The 23,751-nt window shown below is 44.7% G+C and overlaps 2 protein-coding genes across 8 annotated transcripts in view; one reads left to right on the forward strand and one right to left on the reverse strand.

Annotated features, from left to right (window-relative positions):
* Nucleotides 1–2,940: 2,940 nt before the first annotated feature.
* On the reverse strand, nucleotides 2,941–23,132 carry LOC116594473 (nascent polypeptide-associated complex subunit alpha, muscle-specific form-like). Of its 2 annotated transcripts, XR_004287242.1 has the most exons (5): nucleotides 21,543–23,132; nucleotides 17,266–17,402; nucleotides 16,686–16,886; nucleotides 13,622–13,821; nucleotides 2,941–3,069 (listed from the first exon to the last, which is right to left on the reverse strand). XR_004287242.1 is itself a non-coding variant. In XM_032349914.1 (3 exons), exons 1-2 carry the CDS (start codon nucleotides 23,064–23,066, stop codon nucleotides 17,301–17,303), a joined length of 1,626 nt encoding a protein of 541 aa, XP_032205805.1. In that variant the 5' UTR covers nucleotides 23,067–23,132; the 3' UTR covers nucleotides 16,533–16,886; nucleotides 17,266–17,300. The 2 variants fall into 2 exon arrangements, 1 of the variants encoding a protein (XP_032205805.1); XM_032349914.1 differs by lacking the exons at nucleotides 2,941–3,069; nucleotides 13,622–13,821 and having other exon boundaries at nucleotides 16,533–16,886.
* Nucleotides 22,492–23,751, forward strand: part of CD47 (CD47 molecule) — a 47,405-nt gene continuing 46,145 nt past the window's right edge. For all 6 annotated transcript variants that reach the window (XR_004287245.1, XR_004287246.1, XM_032349930.1 and 3 more), the window contains exon 1: nucleotides 22,492–22,597. Coding sequence is in view for 4 of the 6 variants with exons in the window: in XM_032349930.1 (XP_032205821.1) it covers nucleotides 22,555–22,597 (43 nt within the window). In the remaining 2 variants the exon portion in view is untranslated. The remainder of the gene's footprint in view (nucleotides 22,598–23,751) is intronic.

The raw sequence follows: 23,751 nt of genomic DNA on the forward strand, positions 1-23,751 counted from the left end.
GGCTAAAGCTCTGTGGAAGAACAAAGAATCAGGCTGGAACTGCTTTTTTACCTGCCTTTCTTACCCCGTCGTCAGGACTAATACTCTCTCGGGCTAACTCTACAGGAAGTTCTTCTGTATCTTCGCTTAGGAAAATATCTTGGAAATATAATAGAACTATGATACTGCTGAGCACGCTGATGGCAGTCTCTGTGTCACGGAGGAAAACTGCGGGGGCTAATCAGGGAGCGGCAGGGACGTCACAGGCCTGTGTCAAGCCTTGCTTCTCTGAATATCGTTGGCCAGTCCTGTAGCCCCTCGTCGTGCCTCTGTTTCCTCACATACAAAATGCGGATGCCAATAGCACCCACTGTGAGGATTCCATACGTTCATGGATAATGAGAGCTTGGAGCAGTGCTGGGCGATGGGCACACAGCTGGTGTACTGGGAAGCGCTCCTAAAATCAGCACCAGGTGTAGCAGAAGGAAGAAAGCAGCACTAAGCAGAGGAAGAGGAGCTGTGACAAAGTCTTGAGAGAGCCTCAGTTGGGACGGCCACAGATCTGCCCTGGCCTGTGGAGGGAGGGCCGTTGGCCTTGAGAGCCTGCAATCAATCAGATGATGACCTCCCAGAGAAGGGGTCATGACCGTGATGTGGCAACTGTGAGTCTCCTCTCAGGTGTCCTCCCACAGATCCAGGTGCTGGGATCTGAAATCCAGCCACACAGCCTTGCTGAACCTTCTTTAGATTTTATGGCCATCTAGGAAGCTTCCACAAAGGCTTCTGTTTCTTTCACTTTTTACTTAAGTCAGATTCCTTAATATTTGCAGTGAACACTGTGATGTGCTCTAACTTCCCTTCAGGAACAAATTTTAAAGTTTGCTTTTCCAATCCGCTTTATTTTATTTTTTGAATATGTAAAACTTTATGTGATTCAGAAGCCAAAACTCAAAATAGTAAACAAACACGCAAAAATATTAAGAATATTCGGAGAATTCAGATGGCTACCCTGAAAGGCAAATACAGGATAGACTAAGACTTGTTCTACACTAAGAAACTAAAAAAACATAATGACCAACTGGTTCAGGGGGAAAAAAAATCTTATCAGTTATAGCTTGTTACAAAAAAACCAATATGCTAACAATTGTTGATCTGGGTAAAGAACACTGTACTATTCTTTGAGTCTTTCTGTGGATTTTAGAAGTTTTCAAAAATATAAGTTCTGGGGAAAGGAAGAAATCTCTCCTTGTTGAAATGTCTATTCCTTGGGTACTTATTTATTTGCAAACACATTAAAACAGAAAAGACAATCTACATGGCCTGAAGGGGAGCAAATAAGTCAGACACTAAAACTATGCCCTAGTTTCTTATAAGTCAAGCAGGAATATAATAGAGGGAGATCTCTGGGTTTTAATTCTCAATGAAATTCTGGAGAGAAATCCATAATCTGTGCGCACTCAGAAAGGAAAGCAATGATCACTAGAAGACAACATATGTTCATGAAGAATAGGTCATGCATAATACACGTTTCCCAGTGGGGAACATCAAAAGATATAATTTAATTACAACAAAGTATTCAAAAGAGCCCATCAGACTGGCTGTGTGAATAAAATGGAGAAATGTAAGCTGGGTTGTTACCTGAGCTTTCCTTCCCATCTATCATTCCTTCACCCCTTCCCTCACTCATTTAGTATCAATCATGCATCCAGCACTGGGCTAGACAACCACCCTATTGAAATTAACGAACACATTACTGTCAACTTAGACTCAAAGGACATTTCTAAAAATGCTTCTAAAGTTGACCTGGGACCAAATATATCAGGAGCACATGGGGTGCCCATTAGAAATGCACATTCCTGGAGTCTCATCCCACACTTACTAAATCAAAATTTCTGGAAATGAGACTTGGGAATCTGCATGTTTAATAAATGTCCCAAATAATTCTCTTGTACACTAAAGTTTGAGAACCACACTAAAGTTCTCTACCCTCTGTTCTGAAATCTTAAACATATTAATCAGCGAATTAGGTGAACTCTGATATAAATTTTGCCTATCTAATTTGTAGATGACACATAGTTGAGGGAAAATCTGATAAACCACATTAAAGAATCAAACTTGAAAAAGACCTTGACAAAGGAGAAGGATGGGATGAAATTAACAATATACAACTTAATAGGGTTAAATGTTAAGTTGTGCATCTAAGTTCAAAGAATCAACTACTTAAATACAAGGTAGGAAAGCTCTGAACTGACAGCAATTCACTTGAAAAAGATTTAAAGTTCAATGAGAGTCAAAAATGTGATATTATTTTAAAAAACTTGTACAAATTTTAGGGTGCATTAATAGAAACTGAAATTAAGGAATAGAGAGGCAAGGTTGCACCCATCATATTTTGCATTGGTAGAGCACATCTATTTTTAAAGTATTTAAATTTTTAAAAAGACATTGTCAAACTACAGTGTGTCCAAGGGAAGGTAACTAAAATGTAGTCTAAAGGGAAGGTAGTAAATTGTTTTTGACCCACATCCTATGAAGAATTAAGAACAGGATATGTTTCACATAGTAAAATGAACATTCACAAGTCATGAGAGCTGACTTTATGAGACTGAAAAGCTACTGAGTTGTTGAGGAAGGAACTGATCATTCTGTGCAGTTCCCTAGGACTGACCCAAAAACACTGGGACAAAGTTATAGGAAAGTTCTTTTTAGTTTAATGCAAGAAAAATTTAAACTAAATATGGTATGGGCTGTTCCTTTTAGAGATGAATTCTAACAGTAAGTTAAAAGAGAGGATTCCAATTACTAAATCAATCAAGGGAGGTCTAGCATGGACCAGTGGTGGGGGTGGGCTAGGAAGTAAGCAGTATGTTTAACTCAACCCTCTGTAATTGAAATACAAAAAAAATAATAATAAGAAGAAGAAAGGATACTTGCCTTACACAGGTGCCCTTTTCAAAGATTCCATTCTTTAAATTTCTACATAAGTTTACCAAGAACTTTGGTTGCCATGAAAAGCCTTCAGACTTTTATCTGGTTATATCAGTTATTCATCCTTCCAAAGGAATCTGTTTCTGACATCTTTTAGAGGGACTGTTTTGGAAAAGGCAGGAGTCAGAATGGCCATGTCACACTTCCACAATCCCACAGAGAAAAACCCAACTATGGTGAATCCTTAGGCTGACATAATTTCACTCCTTATACTGTGTCATTCCACTGACACAACAACAGCCAGCCTTACCAGAAGTAGAAACTGAACTCCAGGGAAAACATCACGGAGGTTGGCTGGTGTTCGGGGAGGCAGCTTGTCCCAAAAATCTATGTCAAAATAGAGACCATGGTGATTAATTGAAGGGATTGTATTCCCTCTCTGGGGGAGTTTTATATTTAATACACAAACCAGTTTGGGCATTTGGAAGATGGAGCAGAGGCAAAAGATACACAGAAAGTAAGCCATGTAGGCTATGAAAGACTACCAGATAGACCTAAATTATTAGTAGGCAAAAGCCATGAGGAAGTAGAAACCAAAATAAATGGCAAGGAAGGAGGAGCACAGTTGGCTGGTGGGAGTAGGAACTGCCAAAACAGACATACTGACCCTTTGCCAGAGTGATACCTAAGAGCAGAAGTGGAAGCATTCAGTTGTTGGGGTAGGTCAAGGTCATTCATTTGCCAGAGCTGTCTGAGATGTTTTCAGCTAACTCTGTTCTTTGAACAACATTCCAATCTCAAACAACCACCATTGTGCAGCTCTTACTATTGCACTTATTTCTATGTAAATCCTACACAATACCTCTCTGACTTTTCCATATAACCAAAGAAACAGAAAAGAAAAGAATGTACTACTAGCAGTCTGGGACCCAGCCCAAGCAGTTTATCATCAGTTCAACGTTCCTTTGCCGTCCCATGGTATTTTTATCTTTAAAATTTCATGAAAAATTTGCATTCTCCTCTTTTAGAGATCTGTACTAGTTCCTACAGAAAAATAAAGTTTAACCCATTGGTTTAAATTAACAACTTCGGGAGATACACCACTTCTTATTTTCTCCATTCCTTCCCATAACTCCTGGCCAATAACTCACATCATCCTCTGAGGTAGGACGACCTCAGTCTGAGAAACATGGTTTTATCATAGACTTATATTAGCTGAGGTTATCTGAATGTTCCCTGAGAGTCTAACTAATGCAGCAGTTTCAGGAGATAGAAGTATGTGTACATGCGTGCGTGTGTGTGTGTCCCATTCCAAAATCTCTTCTTTAAAAAAAAAAAATCTTATTTTTTTATTTAAATTCAATTACCCGCAATATCATACATCATTAGTTTTTTGACATAATGGTCAACGGTTCTTCAGTTGTATGTAAGACCCAGTGTTCATCACTTCACGTGCCCTCCTTAATGCCCATCACCAACTTACCCCTTCCCCCACCCAACTCCCCCTTCACAACCCTCAGTTTGTTTCTGGGGATCAAGAGTCTCTCATGGTTTGTCACCCTCTCTGCTTGCTTCCCATTCAGTTTTCCCTCCCAACCCCTATGATCCTCTATGCTATTCCTTGGTCCACATGAGTGAAACCATATGATAATTGTCTTTTTCTGATTGACTTATTTCATTTAGCATAATACCCTCCAGAACCCCTTCTTAATCACAAAAGCTAGAACAGATAGCATTCTAGATGTTTTAAACATTGGTTAATTTATAATAAATACAGGCTACACAGAAATGGAATTTCATATTCAAACCCAAATATGTTTATTTGTAGATACTTTTATGTCTTTCTGTGTTTTAAAAGTAACCATATTTTGCCTCTTTTCCTGAAGTCAATGATGATTTCCCTTGCTTTACTGTAGGCCTCAAGAAAGTCCACCTTCTTTCACAGAAACCTCACTGAAGAAATAACAGGAAGAAAAAGAAAAAAATCTGAGGATATGAGCAGGACAAAGAAAATCAAGGATAAAGAATAGACCTAAAACCTGATGAAGGTGTAGAGTTGTAGGTAGAGTAATTTTTCCACCACAGTTTATTTATAGATTAATTATGTTAAAAAATGCTCTTACATGAAGCGCCATTGGTAGATATTAAATGCTATTATTTATTTTAAAAACTCTAATAAAAATTAGATTTTATATTAAATATTGGCTCCCAATAAACTAAATTCAAATTAAGCCTAATCTTTTTGAAGTTTATTTCTTTATTTTTATAGTAATCTCTACACCCAATGTGGGGCTTAAATTCATGGACCCCAGATCAAGAGTGGCACACTCTTCTGACTGGACCAGCCAGGTACCCCTAAATAATTAAACCTAATGTTAATGGTAAGAGATTACAGGAGAGGAATAAGTTCATTGGGAAACCCATTTTTCATAAAAACTTTTATACATAAATAATCTGTTAAGAGACTGTGATTTTCCGAGTGACCTTTTTGGCCCATTGCTAGTGTCTACTTTCTTTAGAAACTGGTTTGTACTTCCCAGGTACTATAACCACCCCATAAAATTTACTGAGAACCCACTAATAACTATACACACCACTTCAGTTCAAAAGCCCTTCCTGGACAGCAATGGGCACCACACAGAGAGGAGAGTGCTAAGATACAGGTCTGTCCTTCAGGAGCGCACAGCCTGCAGAGAGGGAGGGACGTATATACACATGATTGTAGTGCAACATGACACACGCACGAGGGGGAAGTGTGTACGGGTCAACCAGTCAGGAGGCTCCGAAGAGTCTTCACAGATACAATGGGTAGAATTTTGACAGAAAACCAGGGAAGTCTTTGACAGCTAAGTATCCAAAAGGAAGGTTCCAAGCAGTACTGCTCAGTGTGTGCAGAAGGGTGTTACAGCATGGGACGGTAGAGGGACAGCTGTTACTGCAGTGGGACTGGGAGAGGTTAAAGGAAATGAACTCTAGCATGAATGAGAAAAAAAATGGGGGCTTCAAGGCTAGATTTTTCATTTCTTCTCTCTGGGTGACCTTGGGCAAATTACCAGACCTCTATACGCTTCAGTTTTCCCATGTATAAAATTTTTTCCTAGGATTACTGTGAAAAAAGAATGAGACAAATTGAAGACTGTACTCAAGGATGGGCCCCCAGTGCTCAATGAAGACTAGCTGTTCATAATGTTTACGGAGTTTGACACAATTAAATACAAGATGCCAGGCCCATGACCTCACAGGACCTCCTCAGACTTACTGCCATGCCAGTAAATATGAACTGTGGGGAGAGGGGATATAGTAACCCTGGGAAGCAGGAAATTTATTCCACCTGTGTCTACTTCTCTCTGACATCCAGATGATTATAATATTTAAGTCACTTTCCATAATAAAATAAATATGTTCAAACTTCCCCCTTTCTTCTCATCCTGGTTTGGACAACCATGGAGCTTAGAGATATTGCCCATGTTTCTTGTCTACCTCACTCAGAAATCCACTGGAGTATGGCAAATGAGCATAGCTGTCCAGCTTAGGGTGAAATATAATCCACTGTTTTCCAAACCATTTTATTGTGGTGTGACTGACACACAAAGAGGTGTCCATAATTAATGTGTACTTCATGATGACTTTGGAGATAGGTATATATATCCATGAAACCATCTATGCCATAAACATATCCATTACCTCCAAAAGTTTTCTCCTGCCCTCTTATTATTATCTTTCTTTGTGATAAGAACAGTTAAGAGCTACCCTTTCAGCAAATTTTTAAAAGTACAATTCAGTATCATTGACAATAAGCCCTTGGCTGTACTGTAGGTCTCCAGGACTTAGTCATTTCACATAACCAAAACTTTATGTCCCTTAACATTACCTCTCTGTTTCAGCCTCTCCCCAGCTGGCAACTACCATTCTGCACTCTGTTTTATGAGTTTGACCCTATCAGATTCCTCATATACATGGTATCATGGATTATTTGTCTTCCATATCTGGCTTACTTGGCTTAGTAAAATGCCCTCCAGGTTCATCCATGCTGTTGCAATGAAAGCATTCCTTCTTTTTTAAGGCTGAAAAATATTCTATTTATAGAATATTCTATAAATAGAATATAGAAATAGAATTTAGTATATATATAGAGAATATGGAATATATAGAGAATATAGAATATAGATATAGAATGTAGAATATAGTCTGTTTATACCACATTTTTTACAATGTAGTCATCCGTTAATGGACACTTAGTTTGCATCATGCCTTGACTATTGCGAAAAATGCTGCAATGAGCATGATGGAGCTGACATCTCTTTGAGCTCCTTATCTTAATTTCTTTGAGATTATACTCAGAAGTGTGATGCTGGATCATATGGTAGTTCTATTTTCAATTTTTTGTGGAAACTCCAAACTGTTTTCCACAGTGGCTGCACAAATTTACATTCCCTCCAACAGTACACGAGGATTCTCTTTTAACCACAACAAAATACACTCTTAAAAAAAGTCCTCACGTCATAGTCCAGTTGGCCATCTTTCTGTTTTTTAATAGGATAGGCACCCTCATTTCATTTATCCAAAAGCCAATTTCCCTTAACCTTGGTCCTACACTTGCACTGCCTCCTTTGCTCCCTGTGCTTGTCCATGGCATTCCATATGCAGCATTCAGGCCAGGAACTTGCAAGTCTTCCTTGATCCCCCTGCTCCTTCACTGCCCACACTCAGTCAGCTACTAAGGCCCAGTAGACCTAACCCCAAAGAGCAAGCCCATCTTCCTGCTTCCACTTTTCCCATGGCTTCTTCAGTTCAGGTCCTCATTATTTCTATGTTCAGGCAACATAACTGCAAAGGCCTCCTCACTGACTCCCTGCATCCAGCAGAGCTATCCCACATGGTGCCAGAGAGCTCTACATTATGTATCTCTACTTAAACTCCTTTCAAGGTGCTCTTTCATCTACAAAATGAAGTACGAACAGGACGGATAAGGTCTTGACTGCCCTGACTGCCTTCCTCTCTAACCTCATCTCCTACCACATAACACTTTGCACTCTGTGCTTGACGATATCAAGTTACTGGTTGTTTCCCAGAAGAGCTCTTCCAGGGCTCCATACTTTTGTACCTACAAATCCCTTTGTTTAGAACTTTGCTACTCAAAGTGTGGTCCGTGGGCGAACAACATCAGCATCACCTGGGAGCTTGTTAGACATGCAGGTTCTCAGGCTTCACCCAGACCTACTGACGCAGTATCTGCTTTTTAACAAGATAGCAGGTGATCTTGTACACACTAAAGTTTTAGAGTATTGCATAGAAGTCTCATTCTGCCTACTTTGTTCATCTCACTGGCTCTTAGGCTTAGAGACCCAATGCCCTCATTTTATGTATTGAAAAAAGTAACCGGCCCTTTTTAAATGTTGTGATAATGTATCTATGCTAATAATTTTAAAAATCCAATATAATACTTTAACAATAATGTAAAAAAAACAAGTAATATGGAATAAAACATATAGTTTTATATGTTAATGGTGGCACACAATTATACTCAAAGACGTAACAAAGTAAAGAAATGTTTGCCCAGGATCACTGGGGACTGACAGATACAAATGAAGACCAGTTCAGGTGTGTTGTGTTGGTAACACAAATACCATGAACAATGAGACAGTCAGTGATGTGACTTTTCAGCATGGCAAACAACTCTTGGCAAAGTTCTAAAGAGCCCAATCTTCCTTTGATGTACAAGGGAGTCATGTTTTTGGAAAATTCAGTTTTTATTAAAACTGTGCAAAACATACTTTGTGTTCACACATGACAAGAGTTAGGTTTTAGGCTCAGATAATTATAACCAGATTTTCATCTACATGAATGTCTGTTGGGACATTCAAATGTGATGTTGGATGCAGGCCAAGTCTTTGTCATGTAGGACTAACCCATGCACACCAGGACATAGAGCATCTCTGGCTTCTATCCACTAGGCTCTCCTCCTATCAGTGACCATCAGTAACCCCCCACCCCTACCCCTGAGATTTCCAAAGTTCCCGAGGGGACAACACCTTTCCTGCTGAGAGCTGCTGGTCTGCCAGATCCACTCCAAGCCTTCCTTCAAACTTCAGTTTACTCAGTCTTCCTCTCCATCACTGGCATTACCCTGGCTCTATCCTTCAACGGTGCTGTCTCAGTTCCCCTGAACATAGTTCTGGTCCAGTCCTTTGAAGTGCAGGAGGGCAGGTGTGTAGGGCAGAAATGTCTCTTAATCACCTTTTATGTCCTCCAGGGACATATGACTCCAGGGAATCACCCAATCTGAAACTGAGTAAATGCTCAGTAAAAGTTGTTAAGTAAATAACAAAAAAGAAAATTAAAAAATGGCTCTGGGAGCAGCTAGATTCGAGACACTCCCATCCATAATAACTGAATGTTTTCTAATATACCTATCTCACCCTGTAGACAATAGGATAAAAATGGACATTTGGTAATCTCTCTTTTTTCTTCTTTATAACTGCAACTATTTCTATATTCTTTATTCTTTCATTCGATGTATTCAGTTCCAGTTGTATGTCAGGCATTAAGCTGCACGTTCCTTTGAGTAATCTACGATGCGTCATGAGAAAGAGCTAAGTACAAAACTTGGTCTATTTAAATGCGACATTATGTCTCCCTGGTGGCACCAAAGGAAGGGGTGATTAATTCTCACCAGGTGATCTGGGACCCACATCTTCCATATATCATAGGGCAACAATGCACATTTTGGGACTCTCGTGTAAAGGCAATATGAAGAAATGTATGATTCATTCACTGATGACGCTTCTCAAAATCTCTCAAAAGAAACAAAACAAAACAAAACCCCACAAACCAAAAACCGAAGACTGGCATTTCCTCAAAGTTTCACTCTTAAGAGTACGCCTATCTGCCCTCTGTTGGGTGACTTGGGGCCCTTCTACAGCCTCCCTGACATCCGCCGTTAAAATTGGCCTCTCCAAATGGGCTGACTTCATCATGGTACTCTGCTCAAACAGGCGATTTGGAATTAATGTGATTTTTTTTTCTCCACTATCATGCTGAATTTGGTACTTAGGCCCTGAGGAAATTTACCACTAAAAAATATACTTCTCCAGTACAAATAGTTAATAGAACAGGTCTTGCATATATTTGTATCTTTAAGGGTTGGTTGTAGGAATGGTGGTAAAAAATTAAGACTAAAATACTTTTGACAGTTCTAATAGTTAAGAATTACAACATATATATCTTCCTGGTTCTTCTCTGTCCCAGAATATTCCATGGCTCCTGGCATGTCTGAGGCATGTAACAAATGTTTGTAAAATGCATTAATCCATGCGTACATAAATGAATGGTCTCTCTTTCCATTTATTCTGAGCTTCAGAATTTTTATTAAAATTGCTCAGCTTTAGGGAAGTAACAAACGTTAGGGAAAGCAACTGCAAAGGGTTTTCCTTCCTATTCCAGACTGAATGCAGTCTTTGAGGCCCTGAAGATTCCTGGTCAGGGAAAGCTGTAACCTCTCAGACCTAGCTCAAAGGTGGCCTTTCTTTGTTTTCTTCCTCCTCTTTGCTGGTTTCACGAGCTGGTGCCAGCGGAGTCTAGGAGGCACACGCCTTACACTTGAATGAAACACTCCCTGCCCTCAGTTCTGGGAGCTCCACTCTGCTGCCTCCATCTGCTGCTTCTGATAAATGCTCATATTCTAAATATATTACTATCAGCTCACTCCCGAAGTGGTTTGCCGGCTCTCCACGCAGCAAACAACCCCACTGGCACAGAGCCACTTCTTGGGTAGAAAGAATTTGGGCAGACAGGAGACGTATCTCCCAGTGAGGAGAGATGAGAAAGAAGAGGGAGGAAATGGCCCGGAGAAGCCAATAACAAAGACCTTGTCTGTGTCCTGCAGGTCTCCGGGGGACCCTCCAGAATGGGCCTGCATCGCCGGCTGGAGCTATCTACGCGTAGGGGGCCAGTGAGCAGGTCTGAAGTGTAGTCATTCTGAGACAGCAGCAGAGGTGAAGTTGAAGACGATCCTTTGCTTTTTTTCCTGAAAATGAGCTGAACATTCTTAGCCTGGTCGGCTGACAACCCTCCATTATGAATAACCTCCAGGAAACTAAGATTCACAGGCATTTGCCTCCAGCCCTTTAACGCCTCCTCGGGCACATACACCATTTAAGCTGCTCTTCCAAGTCTCCCTGCTGGTTTCAGCTGCCAGTTGCCTCCCTTTCAGTGTTTCGTCCTTCCAGCAACTGAGCTCTAGCCAGCATAATCACCAATTGCATTTGGGAAAGATGGAGTAATGCAGCGTGGAAGGTCTCCCTGAAGAACACATTCACAGCAGAAGCCACTGGGGTAGATGTTAATTCCCTCACAGTCGTGGTATCATCGAACATTAGAGTTGGAAGGACTGTTAGGGAACATCTAGTTCAATTCCTTTATCCTAAAGGCATCTTCAATTTTCATGTTCCAAGGACTCCTGATACCCCTCCCCCGTGCCCCTCTTCCCCTACCAAACCTCTCTGTCAGTTAGCCCACTGGAGTAGTGGCACCTACATTTCTCTAGTTGCTCAGGCCCAAACCCCTGGAGTCATCTGGCCACACCCAACATCTGGCCCCAAGGCAAATCCCCTGGGCTCTACCTTCCAAACAGAGGGGCCATCTTCCTCAACACCTCCGTTGCCACAGCCCTGGTCTGAGCCACTTTCGTCTCTTCAGTGGACTCCTGCAGGAGCCCAAGGATCGGCTTGTGCCAAACCTGGCCTGCCATCTGGTTTTGTAAATAAGGTTTTTACAGGGACACAGCCGTATTCATTGGGTTACCTTGTGCTCCAACAGTAGTATCAAGGAGTTACAACAGAGATCTCGTGGCCTCCTGAAGGCTTTTAAGGTCTCGGGAACAACCCCTGAAATAGCCTACTAAAGTGAAAGGTGGATAATACCATTGCCCTGCTCGAAAGCCTCTCACTCAGACTCCGAGACTTGGCCCCATGTGAACCGCCCCTGCCGTGATGTTCTGCTCTCATTCCCTGCTGGTCTGCCCTGTTCACTCTCTCTGCCTGTGTTCACTCTCCCGTGGCCACACTCTCTGCTCCCCTGCTCCTATGCCTCTCTTCTTCCCCCAGCCCCCACTCTTCCTCAAATAAGCCAGGCGGGCTCCTACAGCGGGACCTCACACACACTGTCCCCTCTGCCAGAAAGGATATCCATGTTGACATTTGCCTGGCTTGCTCGCTCTTTACTCACTCTTTATTCAAATGTCACCTTCTAGTGAGCCTTCTCTGACCACCTTCTTTAAAAAGGCACTGCCTCCCCAACCCTCCTCACCACTTAGTTTTCCCTCACAGCTTCTACCTCCACGTAATTTACCCCCCTCCCTTATTATTTTGCTTGTTGTCTCTCCCTGCCCTCCCACTAAGATACAAGCTCTTTGAGGGCAGAGTTTTGTCTGGTTTGTTTTCCTAGTGCCTAGGCATGTATTAGGTGCTCAGCAGCTGTTTTTGAATAAATGAATAAATCCTTAGAAGGAGTGATGCCACGGCAAACGTGAAATGTATCGGTATCTCAGCCAGGGTTTCTATAAACATGCCCGCTTAGGAGAGACTCACTAGGGAGGTCAGGCAGAAATGACCTCTGCACTTGTGGAGGGCATTTTATTTTCCACTAACCCACTTTCCTTTCTCCACCTTATTTCTCACAATGTAACTAGAGGACTTCTGCTATTCCTTGAGTCTCTGGTTATAGTTTCTGTAGTATTTCAGATCTCGCTTTTTTCTTTTCTGCCTATCATCATTAAAACATATCTCGCTGGCTTCTATTACCAAAAGGCTCTGGCCTGTTCTCTTCTAAGCTTATAAACTCATTAAAGCCCAAATATTAATGAATAATAATGTCTCTACCTCCTAGAAAATAATTTGCATTTAAACAACTTTCAGTGCCTCAATCCAAAGAGGCCAGTGATGTGGGAATTCCCAGCAGGCAAAAGGCCTGGGCCAGCTGGGGTAGTCATGGAAAGGTCCCTCCAGCAAAATCAAATCACAGCCCATCGGCAGCTGTCCACTTTGCCTCTATAGGAGGAATCCAGCCATGTATATCCCCTTCAGATTATGTGTGCACACAGATACACAGAGTGTCAATTAGAGGCAGTGAGAACATCTTAACTTGCATGGAAATGAGCCTGTCACTAGTGATATATGTACACACTTACATATATTACTATCGATTCCTTCCCTTAGTGCTTTGATAGCTTTTCATCTAGCTTGCAGTCCCACTGGCACGAAGCCACTGCTTGGGGAGGAAAAGGAAACTGGATAGGCCTAGTACTCAGTCCCCAAAGAGGCAAGATGACTGTTGGAGCACAGATTACAAGCATGCTCCATGGGTCTTCTGGGGCCATATTTTCAATGCTCCAAAATACAGTGAAGGTTCAGAGAGAAGGAAAAGGTTGGGAAGGGCAACCTTTGCACCAAAAAATAATACCAACGACAACCAATGTCTGATTCATAAGAATCTGTGCTATGCAAGGGAAGCAGTAGACATTCTTAGGCCATCCAGGACTACCAGAGACAATGAAGAGAATCTTCTCAACAACTCTTCCTATAGCAAAGCTGACTGACTTGCCCGTCAAGAGCCCTTCTTCCATCTCCAGAAGAAGGCACGTTCATGCATACCCCATGGGTAAGAATGCTGCTTACTTAACCTTTCTAGGATACAGTAGATTAAGATGATTCCTTACCTCAGAATCAGCTCCAGGTGGTCCAGCCCATATGGCTGTCGAAAATGAACAAATAATTTTCTTTTGAATGACGGTAGAGTAGGACTCGTTTCTCCCCTGCTCCACATACTGCTACGTAGCTGTCTCTGAAGTTGTCATCTAGTGAAATGCGTACTGATCTGTCATTCCTCCAGGGAATCCCTGATTTCATTTACTTCCTTCTGTAGACAAAGAGACACGATTATGTGACCACATGGAAGACTTCCATGTTTTATCAAAATGGCATCTCTTAAGTGGAAATTCACAAAGATTAGCCCAGATTTCAGATACATAATACCCCGACGGACACACAAAAAGGCTTATAAACCTACCATGAAACCAATTTCTTATGCTACTTGTAAACCCACTAACTATAGAACTAAGGTAATCCACAAGCCACTGAGAAGTTCATGTTGCTTTTGATCAGAACGGAGGTAGGATATGCACTCTGAGATGTTAAGAGAAACCCTGCTTCCACAGGAGACACTTCTCTTGCGGCTGTTGGGTTGTCTTCTGGGCACAGGCACAGCCAAGGCCAGACCAACATGTGTGACCTGCAGCTAATACAAAATCCCCGTAGGCCAGGAGATGACTGGGGTTCTCAGGGATTGTCCACTGTACTATGGGCAAGTCTTTTCCCCCAAATCCAAGGAGAGAGAGCAGCTGATGTAATGTTACCAAGATGGCTTACCTCCTACCACCTGACTTCCAAGGTCAGGCCCCGAGCCAGTGGCTCTCATTCTTTAGTATAAGCCAGAATGGCCTGGAAGACTCCCAGAAATGATGATTGCTAGACCCCACTCCAGAGTTTCTGGTTTCGTAGGTTTGGGATACAGCCTATGAACTTGCATTTCCAACAAGTTCCCAGTGGCTGCAACTGCTGCTGACCCAAATGCCACACTTTGAGAACTATTCCTATGAGCATAGTGTTTCTATAACTTTCTCCTTTCCTCCTCCTGTTTTGGTTCATGGGGCCTATGGTTGGGGAAGAGAGAGTAGAAGTCACAGCTGCAACAGCAGTACTTGGCACATGGGAGCCTTCAAGTCCAGGCTGCCATTCAAGACAGACAGATACGTGAGGTCACGGGAGCATGGAATCAGGCAACCTTTTTCAGGATTCCAAATATGTACATCTGTCTTGTCTGGCAGTTTGATCCTAGTTTATCCACTCCACTTTTAAAGCCCATCTGATGATAGTTTGAGTCCGCTGGCCCACACCCATAGCAATTAGACCAGTATTAGAGAAGAGCAGATTGGCAGATGTACCCAGAGAACTCATGTAGCATCAATAAGCAAACTTCATGGGGCACGGCGTCTTGAGTGATATTGCACAAGTGGCCATAGACAGGCAAGGGAGGGCACACGTGGAGAGCCCTGGTTTAGACCGAGAACAAAGCTTTCCCAGCAGACCTTCCTGGCTACTGCAGGTGGGGAACCCTTCTGAAACTGGAGATGAGACTATCAGCCTGAAATGCAGACAGAGACTCTGCAGCTCATTTCAAAGGACATTCACAGACCCTAGCCTTCACTCTCCTCTCCCCTCCCCGCTGAAAACTTGTCCCTCTAAGGATACAAAAGACAGTATTTGAAATCCATTTCTTTCTACACCTTGCCCAAAGAGGAATAATAGTGCATAAAATGTTGCCAGTGGAGTTGGGACTTGGAGTGTTTTGGTTAATGCCAGTGTTCAACGATGTTTTTATATGTAATAAAGGAAGTGGGGAGCTACCTTAGCTGCTGGGAATATTTCTGAAGAGCTTGACTGTGTCATTAAATACTGTAGATGGTATCTGTCAGGAGACATGACACATCTATTTCTATTCTTGTGTATTCTTTGTAGGTCAGCTAGGGCTCTGCTTTGCCTCATCCTTACTCGAGGACCCAGGCTGAGGGAGCAGCCACTGTCTGGAGCATTGCCGATTGCCATGGTGGAGGGAAAGAAAGAATGGCAAATCACATGCTAGGTTTTATGCTTTTGTCTCGAAGTAACACACTATGGGCGACAATGGGTTGAACAGTATCCCCCCCAAAAGTCACATCCACTCCTGGATCCTCAGACGGTGATCTTACTTTGAAAGAGGATCCTTGCAGATGTATTTGTTTAGCTGTTTGGAAATGATAGCGCACTGGATTTAGAGTGGGCCCTGAATCAAATGACTGGTATCCTTATAAGAAGAAGAAGAGGGCCACAGTGACAGAGAAGGCCATGGAAAGATGGGAGGCAGAGATTAGAATGTCCCAGGTCAAGCCAAGGAACCCCAAGGATTAGCAGTGACAAACTGAGGGCAAAGCACAAGCTGACACCCTACACACCCCTTCTCTCCCAGGTGGAATATGTGTGACATTCCTCAGGCATTCCTAGCCGCTCTAAAACTAAGGGAAAGGAAAAAAGAAACCAAAAAGTTAACTGATAGAGATCACAATGCTACAGGAGATTAGTCTCCATCAGTTTACAAATGTCTTTTTTTTTTTTAAGTTTGTTTATTTATTTATTTATTTGACAGAGAGAGAGAGAGAGAGAGATCGATCAAAGTAGGGGGGGGGGGGGAGGTGGGGAGTTGGCTACCTGCTGAGCAGAGAGCCCAAGAAGCGGGGCTCCATCCCAGGACCCTGAGATCATAACCTGAGCCGAAGGCAGAGGCTGTAACCCACTGAGCCGCCCAGGTGCCCCACCATCAGTTTACAAATGTCTTAGGGATTTATAAGGCAAAAGCATTTTTATCAATAGCCTAACTTTCAGAAACCCATAGACTCAATTTCCTGGGGGCCTAACATCACCATCCCCTCCACAGTGGTGTGGAAAACAGAGACTGGAAGGAAGGTAAATAAAATTAAATTTCTTTATAACCTGCAGCCCATTGACAAATAGTTGAAATAGGCAGAGAATATAATATTCCCCCAGAAGATTTCCAACTGCTTAATGTTAATGCCTTACTAGTAGGGGGTGAGAGGGAACACATTTGCTTGACAGTAGCCAGGCCTCCAGTATTCCGAGAGTCTTCTTTAGCATATGAAAGTCCTTTTAGACACCTACTTTTGTCCTTACCTTCCCCCAACTCTCAGGTACGTAATCAGCCACTCCTCACATGCCACGAGCAGCAAGTGCTTCTGACCATGGGGTTTGTCCCCATGCTTTAAAAAAAAAAAATCCTTTTCCATGCCAAAGATATCCTAAGAATTTTGTCTTCGCCATCAGCTCTGGACCCCAACAACACTCCATAACCACATCACCAGGATCCACCAAAACCTGGAAAGAGGCAAGGAAGGATTCTTAGCTAGGCCTTCAGAGGAAACACGGCTCTGTTGACACCTTATTTTCAGACTTCTAGCCTCCAGAACTATGAGAGAATAAATTTCCCCTGTTTTAAGTCCCCTCGTTGTGGTTGTAGCCCAAGGATACCAGTACACTGGGCAAAGTAAGCGACATCCTCCTACCCAGCTGCAAGGGGATGGGGAGGGACAGTGCAGCAATGCTGGGTCCTCGCCCTCCGATCAGTTCTGCTCTGCTCTGCACCTGGAAATCTAAGCTTTGCGAACCATACAAATGGCCTCCTTTCCCTCTGGTTTCGGGTTGAACTGCAGCAGGAGCTCAGAGGGTAGGAGGAGAGTAAAGTTGGAGCACTTACTTTGTCCCCATTCCTGTCCGCAACGCTGGTGGTAACTATGTTCCTCCACCTGGGGTGTCCTGCCAGGCAGCCCTCCTCCAGGTTCTCCTTCCTCTCAGGTAACCATTTCTTCCCCTTGCACCTCCAGACCAGGCACCCTGGCGGGGAGGGTACAGCTGTTGTTAGCTAACAGCGTTTGGCCATTCCTTGAGCCCTGCCCAATATATGTTAATATACCCTTGTATATTAATCTACTCCAAATCACTGTATTTGAGGATGCCATCAGTTTTCTTGGAGAGCCAGTGGCTACATGTCTCCTGTACCTGGGAGGAGAGCTGGAAATCTGGTGGACACCTTGGTGACACCCTAAGTAGGCTGAGAAGCAGCACTCAGTAGGGGGAAGTGCAGGGACAGTGACAGATCACACACCTGCTTTGCACCCTATACTCCCTCACTCCAGAGGAAGGAGCGTGAGCTCCGAAGAAAGATTCAAACCCCAGTCCACCATTTTTGCCTGTGGTATCAATCTCTCCAAACTTCAGCTTCTTCATGTACACAGTGGGTATGAACAGGGTTCTCTTACAGGGCCGTTATGAAGATTTAGGGAATAAATAGGAAAAGAACCTAACTGCGGTACAGAGCAATGCCTCCCAAAGGTTGCCAAGCCCTAATTCCTGTGACTCTGTGAATATGTTGCTTTACATGGCACAAGAGAGTTTGTGGATGTGATTAAGGTTACAGGCCTTAAAATAGGGAGATTATCCTGGATTACCCCTGAAGGCCCAATCTAATCACTCGAACACTTAAAAGTAGAAGAGGAAGGCAGAAGAGTCAGTTATAGAAATGTGGCACAAGAAGGGGAGGCAGAAGAGACATGACAGCATAAGAAGGATTTAACATACCACTGCTTGCTCTGACCTGTTCAGAGACCAGATGCGACTACACACAATAACCCAAAAGAGGCCTCTAGATGGTAAACAGCACCCCAACCCCCAGACAGCAGCCAGCAAGAAAATGGGGACTGCACTGAATTCTGCCAACCGCCTGAATAAACCTGGAAATGGATTCTCCCCTAGAGCCTCCAGAAGGGAAAGCAGCCCAGGCAACGCCTTGATTTTAGCCTTATGAGACAAGAAGCAAAGAAACCCGCTGAGTCCGGTGGACTTCCGACCTACGGAACTGTAAGATAATAAATGGGTGTTGTTTTAAGCCCCTAAATTTGTGGTAATTTGTTCTAGCAGCAATAGAAAATAAATTCACTAGTACCGTGAGGTCTTGCTGCATAGTATGTGCCTACTATATGTATGTTATCTGCTCTCGAAGAGGAGAGTTAGGCAAGATATGGAGGGGCCTTCCCAGGACCCCAAACATTACGTGCTCTCAAAGAAATAAGCCTGCCGTGATTTTACAACCTAACCTAGAAGCTGGCTTTCTCTAGTGCTTTCCAGCTGTCATGAGTGTGGGCCCCCTACATGAGTAGCCTCCAGCAGCAACAGCAGGAGGAGTAGGAGCAGGAAATGCTGTGTTTCTCTGGACTTAGGCAAAACAAGCCTATGCACATCTGACATCCAGAAGGAAATTTACACTAGAGCTGACTGTCATCTCTCTGGTAGGATATTTCTTACCTGGAACCCTCAGTCCTGCTGCCCTCCTACCTGGAAGCAGTTTCTATTTCTAATATTTGCTTCTAATTGAAGCACAGGCTAGGAAGAAGATCATTTCCTGCTGCTAAAGCCTTCCTTCTGTTTCCCTAAGCCAAATCCATCTCTCCAGCCACATGTCAGTATCTTCCAGTTGCCTAACCATCCAAACCTAGTCCTTACCAGAGAGCACAGACCCTCCTTGCTACACTATTTTATTTGATGACTGGAGCTCCTGTGCTTTAATAACTAGGTCAAGTTGAAATAACACCCTAGGACACTGGGCCCAGAGCCAGGTGTCAGAGATGTGGGCCACTCAGCATTCAGTCACTAACAAAGTGTGCAGAAAAGCAAGAGGATTAAGGGCTACCCACTGGGCACAGACCTGTGCCTCTAGCTTGAATCAAACTGTAGACACTTCGCCAAGTCCCAGTACTTCTTTAAGGCTCCAGATCAGCAACTGGTGATCCTTTTGACAATAATCTTCACTGCCGTTTCAGGAGAACCACTATAAAGAGATTGTATAAACCACTATAAAGAGATTGTAATAATAAGAGCTAATATTGTGCTCACTGTAGAGCAGACACTGCTCCATGTAACTGTAAAAGTGTTCACTTATACTCTCCAGGTAATTCAGAGTTAATTTCTATCATTTTCATCAGCTAGCTTTACAAAAGAGGGAACTAGGGCTTAGAAAGGTTAAATAACTTGTACAAGTTCACCTGGTAGTACATGGCTAGAGCTGTAATTCAAACTTAGGCTATAATTTTTTATATGCTACATACCACACCGTTTTTTCTTGATTGAGCCAACGTACACAGAGCCTTTAGGCCTCAACCAGGAACTGTACCAGACCCTTGGAGATGCAAATACACCTAGGAAAAAATTCATTTTCTCCAAGCTAACATGACAGAAGAGGAGACAGTTTTGTAGAAAGAAATATGTATTGACACATTTTATTAGCAGCATGAACACAGTGTAATGGAAGAAGTAATTGGACCCTCTAAGTGTGGAGAATTATAGGAAAGAGGAAAAGTAAGATTGAGAAAGACTTCTTGGAGGATGTAAAAAAGAGGACAAGGAAGATAGATGTAAGTGAAAGTCAGAGAAGTATCACATGTAAGTGTGGGCAAAAAGCTCATTAACCCTCTCTCCCTTTGTTTCCTCATTGCTAAAATGGAGATCATAATGTCCATTCCAAGGCTGTTACAAAGGTTTACTTAGGTGATAAATCCAATGTGTATTACCTCTGTTCAAAACATTCTAATATATATTACTCTCTTGCCTTCTACCCTCCCTTACCCCACCAAAAAATAAAAAACAAAAGAACCCTTACATAAAGATCAGATGAACTCAAAATCCAAATTAAAATGCTTGGGAGCATTAAAGGAGAAACATAAATGTAAGGTGGTTATTAGATACTGGAGATAGGAGCCCAAGGTTGTCTAAGAGAGATCTGGATTCTCTCTCCTGGAATAGGCCTCCTCTTGCTCCACCATCAAAACACATTCCCAAGAGTAGAGATGTTCACCCAGGTGGCCTCTCATTCACCTAACTTAAGCCTACTGCATTTTCTGCACAGAGCTACATTAAGCACACAGCCTCAGCGGCTCCCAGTATGAAACAGAGCATCCCTCCGTCTCTACCTCTGAAGACTGGGGACAGTCCTTCCCAGTCACTCTTCAGCTTTAGGGGGGTCGGTTGGTCCCAGGGACAGCTGACAGCCTTATTTAGGCAACCAGCTGCTCTGTGATACACAATGTCCTGAATGCTCAACGTCTGGTGGATGATTCTTTTGTATCCATATAAGCAGCAGTTGGAGGAGAATCCATCAGTCCCTTTGGTAGCCTCAGGGTGTCAAGGCTGCCATTCAAATGATTACCACCATAATTATTAACCATTGTTTTAGTGAGATATCTGCTAGGCGATTGTTTTTCTTTCTTTTTCTAATCATTAAAAAACAATCAAATTTCACTGGAACAACGGTTGCCTCAAGTCACATCCACACATTTATTAAACCCCTTCTGTTTTCACAGCTCAACAGGAAGTCTTAGAGGAGGGAATACTTAAAATGTTCTCTGATTTGAAAGAATTGAGGTTTACACAACAAAATAATTATAGGGAAAAGTCACACAAGTATACAACATACCGTTATAGTGTCAGAGGGGGCAATTTTATTTCCTGGATTTTATTACACGGGGATGGGGTGCAATGGAGCAGTCACCACGGGAAGAGGATTTGGAGACGTGGGATATTGTGGTGGGACACTGCTTTCTTTTCCACCGTGTAAGAGAAAAACAACCAAGGGAGCAGACAGATACGCACTCCATTAGAGTAGCCGCCGGAGCCTGACTTTTTGACAAGAGAGTTCATCATTTAGGGTAAGTGTTAAAGGTAGAGCTTTTGCTTCAGGAAGAATGATGTGTCCTGTGTGATTCAGGGAGACAAAGTCCCTGTTCACATTTCAAACCCATTTTTCAAGCATGCTAACCCCACACTGTAGAGGGCTGTGCGAGTTGCTGTCACTCACTGGGCTCCAGGAGGGTCCTGGAAGGGATGGCCTGAGCGTGTCCGTGTGTCCGGCCAAGGTGTACAGGCCTGCCTGATTGCCCCCGGGGGCTCGGGAGCTCGGCGTTAACCACACCCAAACATGTTTACCTCCACGGCCGGCCGAGCTGTTTGAGGAAGGAAACTACTAACGCGCAAGGCGAGAAAGAGCGCCGGGAGCCCACAACCGCAGCGGAAACAACATCCCAGGGGGCGGCAGGAGCTCGCTGAACCGCGGACGGCAGCACCCCCCCCCCTCGCCCCCAGGCCGAGCGGGAGCTCGCTGCGGACAGGCCCGGCCGCCGCCCGGCCCTCAGCGAAGCCCCCGCGGCTCCCCGACCGCTGGGAGGCGTAGCGACGCCCCACGCGCCCCGCGCCGGGGGTCGAGGGACGGTGTTTAGGGGGCGCGGCCAGAGGTGGGGGCTCGGGAGCCGCAGGGTCGACGCGCGGGCGGACGTCGGACCCGGGAGGGGAGAGAGCGCGGGGGCTCGCGCAGGCCGAGGCGCCCAGGTCGGAGGGAGCAGCACCGAGTGGCGCTCCCGACGCGTGAGGGTGGGAGTGAGAAGCGGGAGAGCACCGGCGCACGGAGGCTACGGGGCCCGGGACCGTGTGAGGGGCGGGAGGGATCCGCGGACAGGGCGGGTGCAAGGAAGTCCCCGGTGAGCGTTCGCACACACGCTCAGCCCTCAGCCTCCTGAGGCGGGCTGGCACACAGACCGCGGGGCTGGGGGCTGGGGGCTGGGGGGGATGACGGGACGTGACCGGCGCGTCCGGCGCGTGCCCCTGGGTGGGACTCGGATCCAGGCCTCGTCGGCGCGGACTGGAGCGGAGACTGGAGCCCGCAAGGCAGGAGGGCGTCGCGTCAACAGTCCCGGCGGCGGGGCGGGGGCGCGTGCGCGTGCGCGGCTCGCGCGGCGGGAGAAGCGGGGGGAGCGGGCGTGGGGTGGCAGGAGCGCGCGTGCGCGCGGCCAGGCAGCCTGGGCGGCGGGTCCTGCTTGTGACGGACGGCGGCGTCCGGTCCTGCCCGTGACGGCGGAGGCGGCCGATCCTGCCAGTAACAGCTGCGGCGGCTGCTCGAGACACCTGCGGCGGCGCCGGCGGCGACCCCGCGGCGGCCGCTGAGATGTTGCCCCTGGTGGTGCTGCTGCTGGGCTCGGCGAGCTGCGGTGAGTGGCCCCTCTCTCCGGGCTCGGAGGCTCGTGTTTCGCCGCCCCCGAGGCGCCCCCGCGGGTGTGTGGGCTGCGCCCCGGCTGGCCCGGCGGCGCTCTGGAGAGGGTCGTCAGAGCGCGGGACGCGCGGGCCCTGCTCGCTCCGGGTGCGAACGTAGGAGGGCCCGAGGGTAATCCTGCGCCCCCTTCCTTCCTTTCCCTCCTCTTCCTCTTCCCCCAGGGTGAGAGCGGGGTTTATCTCCTTCCCCCGTACTCCACCTCCAGATGCACACCGAGGAAGGTTCTGAGCCGTGCATCTCACGCAGAAATTAACTGTAGAGAGAAAGGGCGCGATCAGAGGCGAGGGTTGGCAACTGTTAGGGGCCCCCCTCTTTTGCACCCCTCTTCCTCCTCGGTGCTCAAACGCATTTGGGGATGAAGGAGGGAGAGTGGGAGGGCCCGGGCCTCTTGCGATAGAAGTGCGCATTTTGGAGAAGTCTGCAAGACGGGATTTCTCCTGTTTGCCCTCCTACATGAATATAGAGTTAAAGAAACGTAAAGGAACAATTAAGTTGCATTTCCAACCAAGCATTTAATCAGAAGAATCTTCTGGCCGCCTTTTTTTTTTTTTTAACCCTAGAAATAAGCTACCTGAAAACTCAACTACCCCCCACGCCCTATCAACCACTTTAATACAGTCCAAATTGTACGTTCAAATTTTTCCACTTTATTTGGGTGAACCGTTTTAATAGTAATCCAGATTTCGCTTGAAATATGAAGACTATACCCTCCAGTCAAAACGTATTTGCAACAGCGTGGGATTTGGTGTCTTTCAATACCAAAGGCGGTTGCCCCCCCCCCATTTGGAATCCATTATGCTTCCCCCCCGCCCAACGTGTGCTTCGTCTGTAAAAAGTAAGGAATAGGAATTTTCGTGGTTCTACAGTGCTTGTCGTGCTTTACATCTATACAGTCTTATGTGAACTTTTTGTAAGATTCAGTATTGAATTTGAGTAGCAGACGCAATTGTTACATTTAATTCTAGAATGCTAAATTAATTGGATTTTAAACTGATTATTAGCCTCACTGTGCCATTTATAAACGTTTGTAATTTCAAGCCATTTCCATTATGCCCTTAAATCTTTGCTTACCACTTTCTCCAATCTCTGAAA

The sequence above is a fragment of the Mustela erminea genome, chromosome 1 (assembly GCF_009829155.1).
Source record: "Mustela erminea isolate mMusErm1 chromosome 1, mMusErm1.Pri, whole genome shotgun sequence".
NCBI lineage: Eukaryota > Metazoa > Chordata > Mammalia > Carnivora > Mustelidae > Mustela > Mustela erminea.